Below are 16,031 nucleotides of genomic sequence, written 5' to 3'. Positions count from 1 at the left end.
TGTGGCAAGCATGAAATGAGAATTTAATGCAACACGATTACTGTATCATTGATATGGTACTTAAAACATTCACTTAATTTGTGCATTGTGCAAAGACGATCATTAAAGAAAAAATAAGGAAATTGGTATTCAAGAAGGAATTCATACCATATATAAGCATCCAACTCAGAGTACTCTAGTTTCACTCCATGGAGTTTCTTTGTTCTGTCTACTGACTACACTGGGACCTTACAGATCTAGTTCCTGTCTTCTCTACCTAGCACAATTTAGGTGGCTAATGGAGTTGTGAGCACACACTTTAAAAATACATTTTACTACAAAGAATATTCAAGTCAGAACTGAATAATACTTTCCTACAAGAGACCTAAAAAAAGAGATCATAGCATTTAGACAAGACCTTGCTTAAACTCTCTATTAATTCAGCCAGACTCATAAAATAACAATGTAAAAATGGGTCATTTTATTTTATCATCAACTTATCAAGTTGAACATTACTTACACAGGAAAGGGATTACATTGAAACTGAACTGTATGTTTCCATACCACCATAACATCTACCAATTGTACTTGTAAAGAACTTCATAGCATCTATTAAATGCCCCAGTCCTTCCAGCTTTCTGTGTCTGTACCAATTTAGCAAGTTGCTACAGGAATTTTCAGCTACCTAGAGATATTATTTACATGGCCATACACAGCAGTATCACAGCCACAGGATCCCAGTTATCACATTACTTCAATGCTGGTAGAGAATCATTTTTCATTAACTGAGAGGCTAACAACACAATCAGTTCTTTGAAGGTCTTTTTTTCCTAGCAACATGACATCCATCTTACCTACTTGAAGCTCCAGCCAGATACTTTTCAACTGTGTGTTCCTGCCTGACTCTTAGAAGTCTTATCTCAGTAACAGTACTGATGATTTCTAAGAGAAAAACTGTGTCCTGAGCTGTAGAGTGCTTGACCTATTCTATCCAGGTACAGCACACAAATCCTTAAACAAGACGCTGGACTTTTTGAGCTTATGATCCTGTCTTTTTGGTTCAAATTCCTTAGCTTGGGAGGGCCTAGATGGGAGAACTTTGTTTCTTCACATCAACTGCCCCAAAAGAACAAACACCAGAACTCAGTACTGCTCTTTGTGGCTCTGTCCAGTTACCAGTGAGTCTCAACAGTGGCATAGTTTTCAGAACCACCTACTAACCTCCAACAAAACTTGGTATTTCTTTCAAGATCTTCCATTAGAATATTCCATTAGAACAGCAACCTGATCTGAACTTTCTTACACTTCAATTCTGATAAAATCACAGCCTGTGGTTTAAGGATTAAAAAAAAAAACGTGCACTAAGCAGACGAGATAGAAGACTGAGAATGTCTGTACCTCAGGGTGCCATTTTAACTCATTTTCCTGGCAAATGCACTTGAAAAATAATTCCTGGCATCAATAAGCTATCAACAACTAGAAATCACAATTTCTACAAGACAAATAAGCTTACATTCTTTTGCCTTAACTCTTCATATGGGGAACACAATCCACTCTCAGCTTCCTTCTCCCAGGCGTTAGGTAGTATGTTGCGGTGCTATTCAGGACAATGGCCTGTGAATAATGACCCAGCAGTTGCACTTCTTGATGGGACAAATTCAGTCTTACAGAACAAGAAGTTGTTTTTAAAGGTCTACTTTAGCACAAACCATCCCATGAAATAACGTCTTCACCTTTTCCAAAGATTTTTAAGATACGGAAGTTCAAAGTATGAGTCCTCTGCCAATCCAGACTCCAACATGTATCTGTTACACTCCGAGACTGTCAGAGGCCAATAATATGAACCAGCAACTTATATGGTACCCAAGCTGTCATATCAAAAAATATTAATATACATGATAAGCATTTAGGTTTTTCAGCCTAATGTCATGCATTTCTCCAATAACTTTGCAGGTCCATGTCTTTTAGTCTTAAACCACTTCATGCATAAACTAAACTACAAAATTTGGGCAAAAATTCCAAAAACATCACAAAAACTTGACAACAATTCACATTAGACTTAAGGAACATGTTATGTGGAAGGTTTGCTAAAATATGGCATTTAGTATAATAGTTTTCTCCAAGACAGGCAAGAGGCATGACTCATGCCCAGGTGTACAATTTGTTTCCCTCAGCTATGAGCCCATGAGTGCCAAAACTCCTGTGATGTGACTAGAACATCCTATTTACATATAAATTTAAACAAAACACAGTCCTGCTACTTAGAGAAGCAAAGATAATATTTAGTCACACAGGTTTGAATTACTTTATAGAAGGAAAAAAATTAACCTTTGTTCTCAGAAAAAACTAAGGGGTAATATAGTTCAAAAGGATACTTTTCCATCCTTACTACAGGACTGGAATCATTTAACTAATTGTTCAAAATTAACAAAATTCTGTTTTCATATATAATTTTGGAAATATCAAATAAATTTTTTTTGTTAACACCAAGAGTACAGTATGTCCATATTTGCCACAGTTTATGATTTTTTATCACTGCCAATAGTACCCTCTCAAATACCACTTGGAAGCTGGAGGGAAGAGTTTATGTGAGTTGTGTGTCACTTAATATATATCCAAAACAGGTTGCACAATTGTTCACTCCAGTAAATATTGTGTGAAATGCACAGTTGCAAATCTTACTTCTAACTATTTAAGCTTCTGTTTAAATCTTCATTCAGGGCAGTATGAGGCTACCTTTTTCTTCCTTTTCAGTACTTCCAGGAGAACCAAATATAGCATTACTGAAAAATTTCATCTGATCCAACTCAAAGATGTCAAATCTGTTCATTGTCAAACTTGCCTCATATCTCCATCAGGAGGACAAAGAATGCCACACACTTCTTGGTTCAAGATAGTCTAGCCTATGCATGCTCTTACTGACCTCAAAATAGTCTTATTAACATGAAGCCCATCACTGCTTCATAAGGCAAACTGACATGTCTCTTATGTAACCAGGAGGATGCTTGATATACTAGCACATTTTTAAAAGATCTGGCTTTTCCTTAACTAGCTTGAGCATACTCACCATTTAAATCTCCCAGAAGGAAGATCCAGAAGAAATATAGCCTACAGATTTATGGATTTTTTTAAAAAACCCAAAATATTTTTCAACCTGTTTAATCCTTTTTGTTACAAATGAAGTTATAAATCCTTTCTAAGATGTAACTGGTTTTTGCATGTACATGTTCACATGCCCAGCGTGTCCACATTCACAGCCACATCCACACACATAAATACAGATGCTTCCTGTGGCCCTAACGTCAGTCACACATCAATGGTTACTTTGTCTTGATACTGCTTATCTATAAAATGAGCAGCAATATAGATGCTAAAACAAAGCCTTCCTCAAGATTCAAAAGTTCCAAGACTGGTACTTTCTAGATTTTTCAAGATCAGCAGATCACTGTCTGTTTTCCCTAGGGTTTCAGGCAGAGTCCTTCTGCAATCATTTACAAAGAATGACAGTAATGCATTGGCAGACTTTTTTCCTCAAGAAGAGGACTCTGAGACTGCTAGATCAGTTATATTCACTGCAGTAATTCAGTGATATTCTGAAAAAACAGCATAACGACCTGAAAAATGCTGAGGAATAAATTTTGGTCTGTGTATTCAATATATACAAAAACCAGAAATTACAGTTTATTGTATTTACATTTTTCTTAATAAATAGCCTTTTATGAAAACTATCTCTGTCATCTCTTGCCTACCTTCCATTTTTTCCCAGGGAGATTAATCTGGGAATCAAGCCTTCAGAATTAGCTAATACAGGTGCTGTCACCAACTTTGAATCTCCATCTATTCTGACATTTAAAACTGTTAAGAATAATATTTAGGTTGCAAGCACTTAGAAATTATAAAAACACCATATTTACATTTGCCTGTGAAAAGTCAGTTTGATCTTCCTAGGCATGTATGTTCTACTGTCATCCTAAAAGGAACATGCAATTTAAACCAAAGATCTCCTGTTCTGTTCAGGAGACGCTTATAGATTATTTTTAAAGGAAGATAAAAATATAATTGCCATGCAATAAGCTCTAACATTTTCAAAGCCTGAACTCTGAAACTTCAGTAGTTTGCAGTAGATGGTACACCACACTGAACTGGACTTCATGTATGGCAGCAGTTCTCAGACTCCTCCCACCCTACTTTTTTCATTTTTCCTTTCAAAGGTACAAACACACAGTAAGTTCCCTAGGGCAGAGGAAAGAATAGTTGGCAGCAAGATGATCTAGTGGACTCCACTCTCCATCACTCCATCTCTGCCCTCTCTCAACCTCTGCTGGAGGAGGACTCCTAGGCAGCTGGGACATCACCAAGCATCTAGCACCACAGTCCTCCTGGCTGAAGACTGCTACTAGTACCCAGGCAGCTTGGGGGTACCTTCATATTAGCTGGAGTCGCACCTTTGGCTACAATGCGGATAATCTCATATGGAAAGGTCTTTATGCATCTATCTCTTTGGCACCTAACACTAGTAGAAATATACAGAAGGAAACACATCTACCCCAACTGTGTATTTCTGTCTATCTAGCCCTTCTGCTAATAGGCTCGCAAAAGCTTGGAATCAGCTTTTGCCTTTCAAAGGATCAAAGCCTTTTGTGCCTAAAATCAAAAATCAAAACCTTTCTTTTTTTTTTTGGGGGGGGGGGGGAGGGAGATTCAGAAAATGTGGGCATTATACTTTCTGCTGATAAATTAGGCCACCATACTCCATCCTTTGGGTTACTCTGAAGAAAACAGCCTGAAGAAAACAGAGTTTCAAGTTTTGTTGGAAACAAGTTTGCTAAAAACACTGCACTTTTCTTGCCACAAAAAACAGCAAGAAGATTTTTATTGCTTACCCTTTTGCAGCTTGCACTTTGACAGCTGTTCATGTGGCACCTATTTGTTTTGAATCGGATATGCAATGGGTTGTCACACAGTAAAAGACTAACGATGGAAAAGGAAGAATGTTTCCAAAGAGCAGGGTAAAGATCACTATTGCTGAATGCTTATCTGCATTTCCTCAGGACTCAAGCTCATATGATCAGTAAACAGGCGTAAGTGATCCCTCTTATCTATGAAATGAGGAAACCATGTGAAAAAGCCAGGGCTTAGACACCATTTGACCAGAATGCTAAGCATGACTGATAGCAAACAGATCTATCTTTAATACTTTTGGAAGCTGAATGTCTCTGCGCAACTCACAGCTTGTATAGCTCATCAGGGTCATCTAAAAATTTCATCTGTTAAGATGTTCGGTAAGCTGTTAGATGCAGATATGTCTCAGATGACATTACATGCACTCCATGACCAGATTTTGTAGAGGTGTCAACTGCCTTTTAGACAAATACAGTAAGGAGATTTTATTGCTTTGTTTTAGTATGTCCCTGTAAGGATGACTTAGGCTGGTATTTACGTGTGGGATCAGTTTTCTGATGACTAAACAGATGAGATGTTAGTTGCTCTGCCAGGCTATGTTGTTGGAAGGTTGTTCAGTACTTCCCTCTTTCCCTATAGAGCAAGGGAGGAGGGCAGTTTTCCTGTAAACAATTTAAACATTAAATTCTAATTAATAAGCCAACATAATTTTCTTCTTCCTTCCTCATTTTTTCTGAAGGCAGATGCTACCTGACATCTGTTGAAATCTTCTCCAGGGGTTCATATTTTCCATTTGATTTGGCTTGCATGACAGTGTGACTCTCCTCCTACTCTTTTGTCCTTTGTTCTTCACTTCCAAATTAAAGGCAAAATACACATGCTGTATTTTACACCAGCCCTATTTAAAGTTATTTGCTCTGGAGTTCTCACCTAGACAATTAGTTTAGATGGTCTAAGAGTGTGAATTCATTATGCTGGTCATGAAGCTTATGGATAAGCAGTAGTGGGGAGGAGGACAGTTCTTTTATCTCTCTTTTCCTAGGAATGCTCAACTGAATGGAAATTTGAGCATTCCAGATATTAACCACTCTGTTCTCACTAAGCAGTTAACATATTTTGTCTTAAAAGAAATTTAAAAGATGACTAGACAATATGTTGATTCTCTATGCTTGTGGAAAAGGTCTTCGGGTAGATTAAAAAAAACCTTGAACATATGACAATATAGGACATAAAGCAGAGAAAGCTACTAAATGCTGTAACATGTTAATATTTTTAAACGTGATAAGGAAAAACAGAGCTATTCACATCCAAAGTCATTCATTTAAATTTCACTAGGCTCTGTAGGAAGCAACAGGTATCTCAACAGTAGTTTCTAAGCCTACATTTACAAGGTGGCAAATTTAAACTATGAAATACTTCATTTTGCCTTTTTTTTTTAACTGTAAATTATTAGATGGCCTCTGGAACGGGTCTGTAATCTTGATTTAGACCTGAATAAGTAGCCTACTTAGCATTCCATTTACCGCATTGTAAAAGTGAATGACTGAATAAACATACTGATAAATGATAGTTTCAGGCACTGTGTATCCAGGTTGGAAGAAACACTTGTTAGAATCAAAGAAAAAGCTTCACCTTGTCATTGGCCCTTCATTATCTCTCTTGAGAACAGCCCTCAGCATTCAGTATCACATACTTCTTTCAGCAAAACCCTATTACATGCTTTTGAACAATAACTGTTAGCATCTACCTTATTTTTCCAGTCTTTCCCCACTTCCCATTGCATTCATCACAGACAATTTCATCCCTATTTCCCAGAGATTGCTGCACTGTAACAGGAAACAATCAAGTCTGTAATTTCTTCCTATACCATTACTAAGTTGAGTAATATAGAAATATTTCAACCTATACTGATAAGAATACATTGTGAAAGCATGTGGGCTAAGGCATGACACATCCTCACAATAATATAAATCACATATACTCTTTTATGGATTAAGAGTTTGGAAGAAAATGCTATCTTTTGTATTTCTCCGAGAGGAGGAAGGGATTATTGGTATATCAAAATAGAAACTTGGAGAATGAGAAGTTAAACATGATCAGTAAATAAAGCAAGAGCTGCTTTTCAAATAATTCAAGCATGTCTGTGTTCGGTTTGAAAGAAATTATATATACATACATACACACACACGCACTCTTACTGATTCAGGATATAATTCTATCCTTTTAAACAAAGCTTTTAACATTTGTGAAATTGGATAAAAACATGATTTCTTGCAGGAAGCTAGTCTTGCTTATAAAACAAAAACATTAATCCACAAAAAGTACTAAGGTATAACTCACCACCACCACCACAACAGGAATTCATTTTCAGTTTTAATATTTTGATATCATGTACTTGAAAGTAAAACTTTTGCTAAAGAGCACAGCAAATTTTATTCCATGTCCCTAGTTAATCCTAAAGACTGATGAAGAGATAATCAGACCAGAAACGGACAATGAAAAAGAGACTGTTTTCTATATGCTTTGCATGAAATTTTTTAATCCCTACAGAAATGAAGAAACAAAGCCCTGGCTTCATTAGCAGCTCCAGAAGGCAACCAGCACAGTAAAAAAATAGCACCATCTTCAACCTCAAGGAAGGATACTACTTCAGCCAAAGAAAAAGAATACTATGCAGTCAGCATGTGTTTCCCATAACTGCTTGGCCGCTGAATGTAAGAACCTAAAAAAGTATTAGTTTTGTTGTAAGTTCTTTAACATTGGCCATGAAACCTTTGCTGTATAAAGACACATGAATTTTGCAAACTTCAGGTACCTAAACCTAAATGGTAGTTTTAAAATAGGGTATCAAAATTAAAACTAAATAGAACTTTACCCTTTGAATAACATATAGCAATGAATAGCGATCATTAAAAACAGATGCCTTTCTACCATCCTCCAAGTTTCTAAGAACAAATGCCTGGAGAAGACCTCCACAGTAGAGAAAACAGAACTTAGGTAACAACACTAACAACTGAAGGTAAAAAACAGGAATAAGAACAAAACCATAGGCCTCTCTTCCTCAACATCAGAATCAGAAACCCCAAAATAAAATTTAGCAGTGAAGCAGAATGGAAAAATTATTAAATGTCAGATTCATTTCTAGATTTTCAGAGAGCACCAGAGAAACCAGGCACACTCCAGAAAGCTCAGGCTTTACCTTGATCACACAGAAACACTTCTCTCAATGAGAAGATTAAATACTGACCAACAAGTTGGGAAACTTTTGGAAGTCTAGTTTAGCTCTCTTACTTAGGCAAGTAAAAGCCTATCAAAACTAGCATTTTTCTCCAACAGCATCTCATAGAAAAAACAGATGACACCATCTCTAAGGACGGACATGCAAACGTTCATAGTTAAAGGGAAAAAAAAGAAAACAGTGGAGGAAATCAAGTATTCTGGATTCCTTCAGGACATCCTGTCGTGAGACATCAAAGCACTTCACTGAGATAATGTTTCTCAAGACACACATACACGCATAAAATAAATGTTATATGATAAGCCTAAATTCAGTCTAAGGAACAGACTCTAAAGAGAATCTGCTATGGAATACTCAGACTCAGTTGTTGATACTAAAACTGCATTTATTTATCCTCATTATACATTTAATAGCAGAGATAGCAAAATGTATAAACTGGGCTGCAAAAGATTTGTCCTATTTCAAAAAACAAAAAATCACCTAAGTGCATGTTACGTACTTAAACAGAATCACCACTATATCTCTGCTGTGCTCCATTTACTGAAGAAAACTTCCACTTTCTTTATAGGATACATGAGTAAACAAGCATACACGTGGACCAATAGCAGTAAAGAGGAAACACTCTCCTTTTAATGCATGCTTACCTGGAAGCTTTCTGAAAAACAGTCTCAGATAAGACAGCCATCATAAAACTTGATTTTATAGCAAAGCTTCCTTTGAGAACCAAGATAATTTCTTTCTCAGAGCACTTAAGACAAGTTTCAGCCTTGCTGAAAATCTAATGAACATCCTCATGATTCATTCTACTGTATTTATGCAGAATGTAACATCTACAGAAGTTCTAGAATATAAAGAGGATCTATATGGTTCTTTAATTAGAAGAACACTAGATGAAACTAGACTCCATAAGAACACCCAATAGGAGAGTATTTTCACCCTCTCCTTTTAACAGTTCTCTCTTGACCACTTAAGACTCAAGGTCTGACACTAGCTAACCAAACAGCCTCACAACAGAGGAATAAGAAGCTAAGCATGTCTGTATTTTGAGAGGCAGATTTATGTAGGGATTATTTGCTTATGTAGCTGTTTCTCATTTTGTGCGTGCACATCTTTCACATCAATTTGAAGGAGAAACAGAGCCATAGTATTTGGCAACCAAATAGCTTACCTGAGCAAAGACAGATTTAAAACAAAACAAAAAAAAAAAAAACCCACACCCAACTCTCCTAAACCCAATAAATACAATAGGATAATAGATTTCAATAAATATATAACCCACTGGAAGCTGACTACCCTTGCAACACTTTTAGTGGTGCAGCAAATGCATTGGTTCTGCCAGAAATACTTCCATACTCACATAGTTCACTGAGCAGTTGCTTAAAAGTAAAAGCTCACACATACAATAAGTACAGGGAACACTTTCCTGAGCTGCCGTATGAGCCATACTACAGTTATAGCCTCACTCTGCATTTTTTGCATGGCTTAACCTCTGCAATCCAAGAAATAACTAAGAAGATACACAGCACTATCTGCCTTCCACTCCTCCAACTTTTTACTTTTTTTTTAATTCAGTATTTGCTCCATTTTTCACAACTTTAACCACTGTGCTATAACTCAAATTTTAAATAAACTGAAGCCATGCTGATTCATCATTTTCATATTCAAACGAATGAACAGTTTGATGAGTATAACTTCTTATAATCAAATGAATAAATGATTAAGTGTTATACCTCCAAGTTCTTTTACATTCAAGATGGCATTCTGGAATGGCACTGCTTTTATGCTAAAACCTAAAAACAAAAATAAAGAATATTAGTAAGTTATTTGTTAAAGAGGACATTTGAAATCAGCTGCATACATTCAGAAAAGTCTAACTTGTTCACCAGGATTTTGCATGGAAAATTCTCAGCCTAAATAAGATGATTAAAAGTATCAGTTATAAGGGGAAATAAAAGATCAGGAAGAACTATGAAATTAGCAAAGACACTTTTTAATAGCTGCAATATATAAAATTCAGCATAACACTTACATCCAAGTCATCTACCACTTGGCAGGGATTTAGTATTAAGTACATCTTTATAAAAATCACCTTTTAATGCGTCTGGAACTGAAGTTTAGATTTCAAATTATCAGTAATATGAAGTGATCCTTCCACAATTTTTAGGAGACACGGAAGACAATGTACAACTCTAATTACTGCTTTCTTGTATTTAAACTTCACAGTTTTGGGTTACAATTGGAGTATTAAGCATGTCTATACATATTAACAGAAAGAACTTTTTACAGACCTGAGTGGTATGTACAAAAATGGTTACAAGCACATTAAAAATATCTATGGATCCTCTATTATCCTTTTATATCTTAAAACAAAAAACTTCATAAAACACTTTATTTTCCTATAATTGAAGAGTGTGTCATTGAAGTGCGTCATTCCAGGTTTACTAGTTATCAGTTAACAGAAACAAGGGATTTGTTCACCCATATCAGACCAATATGATATTCTAATACTCTGACTCCAACCCCAGTCAGTACTAGATGCTGCAGAGGAAAGTGCAAGAAAATCTGGAGGGAATAATTATGCAATAGCTTGCTTGTTATTTTCTTAAAAATTAATCCTAGAAAGAAGTAAAAACTGAGATGGACTTGAGTGGCACTGATGAGAAAAGCAAAAATATAGGTTATACTTTGAAAACTGAGTGGAGAAGCTGCCACATTGAATTCTTGGATTTCTAATTATATCTTTTAATATAGCATTTACTGGTACAGATAGGTAGATTTACTACGATAAACTGAATGACTTAAATACGTGTCATTTTGATTTGGATGCTGCCTAATTTTCTCCAAAGTCCATTTTCATTGCTCAAGTTGCCTAACTACACAATAGTATTTTGTTGCATCTAGAAACATAAGAAATGTAATTTGGAAAAAAAATCATATTTTCATTGTTGCTTTTGAGAGCTACACTGCTATTTATATTACTGTTACTAAATCTTTCAGGGTCCAAAGCATTAAAGTTTAATTTGCACTAATTTCATCTGAACTTTAAAGGTAAAGCTAAGGAGGAAAAAAAGACTGAATTGCTCAGTGATTTCCTTCTAACCTTTCAAGTTTGGCATTGACATCTTTGCCACACAAAGAAGTTTCAGATCTCTTTAGAATTCCTAATAACACAAGTGTGAAGGCAGTGAACTCAATGGGTTAATTATGCATTGCAGAAGAAACAGTATTTTCTTGTACCTGTTTTACTTTGTTGACTTACAGTTTTATTTAATAGCCTTATGTTCTTGTAATTTAAACAAAGACATACTGAAAACCAGTTAGGGTTGCTAAGGGACAATCATATAAAATTCAAGCCCACGAACCATAAGTACAGTATAAAGCCATATAACCATATATACAAGTTACTCACAAAACACCCACTATTTTTTCCCTCAGCAAATCAACCATACTAAAATCACTGTAGCCACACAAATAGATTTCTTCCAACTCTATGACCTAGTCTGTCCTCTTTCTGAACTTTGCAGCCAGGTATTCCTTTTTCTCATGCTACAGTTTTGTTTTGTTTTCTTTTTTTTGGGGGGGGGGGAGAAGAGGGAGAGGGCAGTGTCAAAGTATCCTTTCAATATTAGGCATTCTAGTTCACCCATATCAGTATGCACGCTTAAGTTTTTTGCACTTAGGTGCCTTTAGTTGCGGTTGTGTCCGTTGTTATTTATCTTCTTAACACCACCATAACCTTTTGTAAATTTATTCTCTGATCTTAATCTGCCCTTACTATGTAAACAAGTCTCTTTGTTGATCTAAAAGAAAGGATTATCACCAGAAATAAACATTTACATTACATTTATTCTTTTGGTTGCTAGCATAGACCACAAAGCAGTACTGACCAAGTATGAGAAGAAATAAATCCTAATGTAAGTTGCATAGTTTCACTATCCTATCCTGTTTTATATCACATTTCCTCCTCTTTTCCATTTCTGTAACAAGAATGCTTAAAAAACAAAAAGAAAAAAAACCTCTGACATCCATGCTAAACTGATACAGTTCACTTCCAAGGGTTCTACCTTATTACACCACAATGTATGTTCTGACTTTCAACATACAGTAAACTGTACACTTTCATGAACATTACCCATTGCATTACCAAACTCTGAACAAGTAAGTTGACTTAACTTTAAAACAATCAATTATTTATTTTTAAAAACAGGATAGAAAGCTGAAGTTCTCCATTGCATATGCTATGTGTTTTTAAAGTTACCCATAAGCAGTGTTAGAGCGCACCATGGAATAAAGGCAGTATCCTTCCTACCTACCTGTGGTAGACACTATATTCTCTGCACTTTCACTGCAAAGCTGTGACAGAAGACTTGTCTTGCCAGAACCAGTGAGGCCTATGCAAACCAAGTCATATTCCGGTCGTGGTGGTGGCGGTCCCTTGCAGCAAAGTGCTCTAAAACACTGCCAGAAAAAAAACAAAATAAAAGGAAGAAGTTACTTTTTTTGCATATCTTTCTCTCGCAAGATTCTAAAAGTCGAGTTTATAAATTTAAAGGTGCTAGAGAGAAGCAGAATACCATTCCAACTTACCATTTTGGCACTATCAGCAACTAACAGAGCAAGATCAACTCAAACAGAACTTACAACAGCTTTATAAGATAGCATAAATGTACCAGTTAACTTTTCACCTAAGTCTCATATAGCTGGATTGAGGAAAGCAACTTAAGTTTCCTGAATAGCATAAATAGTGCACATATGGTGAGACAGGTGCATGCTCTACTCAGTCAGGTGGTTGGGTATCTCATGTGTTTGCTTCCAGAAGCAGAACTGGCAGAAAACCTCTGTGCTAGTCCAAGACAATACCTGGCCTGAGCATCAAAGCAGCTTCTGAAAAGCTGCTGGCCAGGCACTCCCTGCTGTCACAGGCAAGAATCAGAGAATTTCACTCCACTGATTTCAGCCTCCTTCCTAGGCTTTGTCACATGTTCTGAAGGAAAGCACTCATCCTACCTTTTAACATCAACTGCTAAGAGTATATAGCTTTTAAAGAAATATATTTTGCTGGACATAGCTTTAGTCATAAAAATGCAGATACCATTTCACTGTGTCTCTTGCTATTCCCTAGAGAAGCATGAATTAATCACAACATAAAGCATAAAAATCACTTACACAAAACCTTCTTCATGGATATGCTCATGGCTCTTAAAAAGTACGGCCCAAATAGGCCAAGCCCATCCAACAGGTCCCTTAAGCCCTTAGGAAGGTTCATTAGACCCTTCTTTTTATGTTAAACAGAAAACTTTTACATGAAAATCTAGAAGATTACTATTCCGGGAAAGACAGCAAGTTCACATTTGAAGTATGGGGTTTAATCACCTGCTAAAGTCTGCAAGATACATTTAAATCTGCATACACACACGTGTGTGTGTGTGTGTGTGTGTGTGTGTGTGTGTGTGTGTGTGTGTGTGTGTGTGTGTGTGTGTGTGTAAAATATATATATCACACACACCCAGTATCTGCTACCTTCACATAAGAACAATGAGTCTGTTATAACAAGGAACAGAGAACATATTTGCGCAGTCTCTCTCACCCATACACATGCATGTTCTACGTCTTTACATAGCATCAACTTCTAGAATATCCAGCAATAGACACTTGAGTTTCCCCACCTAAACTGAAGGTGCTGTTTAATATCCCATTTAAGTAACTTCTTCCATCTTAACCGGAAGCCAACAACAGCATTGGGTAAAGAACTCCAGTCTTTACATGACTGCCTAACTACTCTCACTGGGGGCTATTTGAGGAACAGAAAGACTGAACTGAAGTTAGTAAGACACTATCACTTGCCAATAGCAGGTTCAGGGTCTGCAAGCAAGTCAATAAAAGACAACACGATTATAAGATGACAGTTACCATGAGTACAGAACTTATATTGGATTCTTTTGGTTTCGATGTTATATCTGAACTGTCTGAGTGTTAACAGCATAATTGAGGTTCTTTTTGGAAAGAATGTGCAACTCCCAGTTATTTTAAACACGTCAGAGACTGAACTCATATGCATATACACCAAGTTGAGCAGGTGATAATTCATCCATCTGAAGACAGGTTTTGGCAATAATTCAGTCTTGTTAAATATTTCTTCTTGTCTATGCCTGCATAAAGATTACAGTTCTACAAAAGGGATATCATGCACAATTTCTGTGAAAAATGCCACATCCCAAAGTCTTGTTTTACTTCCTTATGCAATGCTGTTGAAACAATACTCTACATTGGTTTAAAGAAACAAAAGATAAGTTCAGGGAAAAAGTTAAGAAAGTCCATCAGCACCCTATAAAAAGGTGAAAGAAAATATTTTTGGAGTAAAACCATTTACTGTAGTAGTTAAGCTGAACAAGGGCAACAGATCTTAAAAATAAGAGCTTTATTTCTGTTAAAACTTGACTCTGAAAAATTATTCTTTTCAAGAAGGCTGGGCCTGAATTTGTGTTCATAGCTAAGCAAAGTAAACATGCCTTCTAACTTTATTCACTGATGTCAATTTATATTTATCCCAGAGATTCTACAAAGCCATAGCAAATATTGGAAGATCTGGTACTTAAGTGAGAAAGGCAAATTAAGCTTATTGCACAATATAAGCTCCCTAAAACAAAGTTTCCACTTAATGGAGATCAGGCTGATGGCCACTAAAAAAAATTCTTCCTAGCTCCCCCAAAACTCCGAGGCTTTGAGCCAGGTCCCTTACCAGCCAGTCTTTGAAAGAGTCAATTTGTCCCCTTCAACACGGAATATCTGCAACAGATATCACAAGTTCTTGAGGCCATACTGAGAAACAAAGAAATGGATGTGCTGATGGACATCTATGAACACTATGACAGTCTTTGTGCAGCCAGACAAGACTCCTACAGCCCTGAGGACCTTAAACATTGAGATGGTTACTAACCCCAGTTCTGTCAGTGACCATCAACCTCTGTAGGCTATATACAAAAGAGAAGCTTCACAGGCTGTTTTTGTGAACTTAGTACTGGTGCCTTAAGTCTAACTTTGTTAGCATCTTCATGTGCCACTGATTGTATGCATGATGGAAAATCCAAGTCAGCTTGCATATCCATAGCAGAACCTTCACCCACTCACTCATCCTTTATCAGTAAACACAGTCAGATATGAAAGATCCTGAGATTCAACAAATGCAGAACCACCGAAGCCAAGAAAATTGCTTGCTCCAGACCACTTTCACATTTTATTCAATATGATTCTACTATCTTCTTCAAATGCACATCTTTGTCCCTATGAAAGGCTAATTTCCTTCAGTAGATATTCTGGTTATGCTGGAATGAAAACAAAACCTTAAGTGTTCTAGACTCAAAAGCTGATAAAATTCAAGCTGATGCGTACACTATTTACCACTGGCTGACCTGAAAAATCCCACGATTCTATTATCAGCATGTTTTAGGGGATACTTGTAATGCTAAACTTTATAAACCTGTTTTGCCATCTTCCTTACTCAAGCTCAAAGAACAATTCTTCCATCAAAAACATCACTATACAAGCAGTATGATCACTGCCTTCACATTCCTCAGCAGCTTAAAGCTACTTGGCCTCTAACAAAATCAAGACTATTTAGACATCCATTACAGAGACTAAACCTCTGTATTCTCACTACTCTGGCAGCTGCATCTAGCAGCTCCACAAGATCTGTGGTAGAGTAAGTCATAGAGCATGAAATAAAATTACATCCTACATTCTGCTTTTGACTATGGACAGGAAACGCATCCTGAGATATTTTGTACAACGTGGACTAGAATCACAGCTTTGCTTAAGATGCCATCATGCTTTACAGTGCACTAAGAAAGATACTGAACTGCAAATAATATGTTTGGGTAGTAACAAAAGAAGTCATTCCTCAATTCCAAAACAC

The 16,031-nt window shown here is 36.4% G+C and overlaps 1 protein-coding gene across 5 annotated transcripts in view; it reads right to left on the bottom strand.

The window, feature by feature from the left end:
* Positions 1–16,031, bottom strand: part of LOC112995748 (ADP-ribosylation factor-like protein 15) — a 232,426-nt gene that overhangs the window by 140,359 nt on the left and 76,036 nt on the right. For all 5 annotated transcript variants that reach the window (XM_026120922.2, XM_064500777.1, XM_064500774.1 and 2 more), the window contains 2 exons: positions 12,433–12,577; positions 9,850–9,909 (listed from right to left, as the gene is read on the bottom strand). In XM_026120922.2, coding sequence (XP_025976707.1) covers positions 9,850–9,909; positions 12,433–12,577 — 205 coding nt within the window. The remainder of the gene's footprint in view (positions 1–9,849; positions 9,910–12,432; positions 12,578–16,031) is intronic.

The sequence above is a fragment of the Dromaius novaehollandiae genome, chromosome W (assembly GCF_036370855.1).
Source record: "Dromaius novaehollandiae isolate bDroNov1 chromosome W, bDroNov1.hap1, whole genome shotgun sequence".
Taxonomy (NCBI): domain Eukaryota; kingdom Metazoa; phylum Chordata; class Aves; order Casuariiformes; family Dromaiidae; genus Dromaius; species Dromaius novaehollandiae.
The sequence above is the reverse complement of the archived record's forward strand: the minus strand, read 5'-3'. Positions and strand labels throughout refer to the sequence as shown.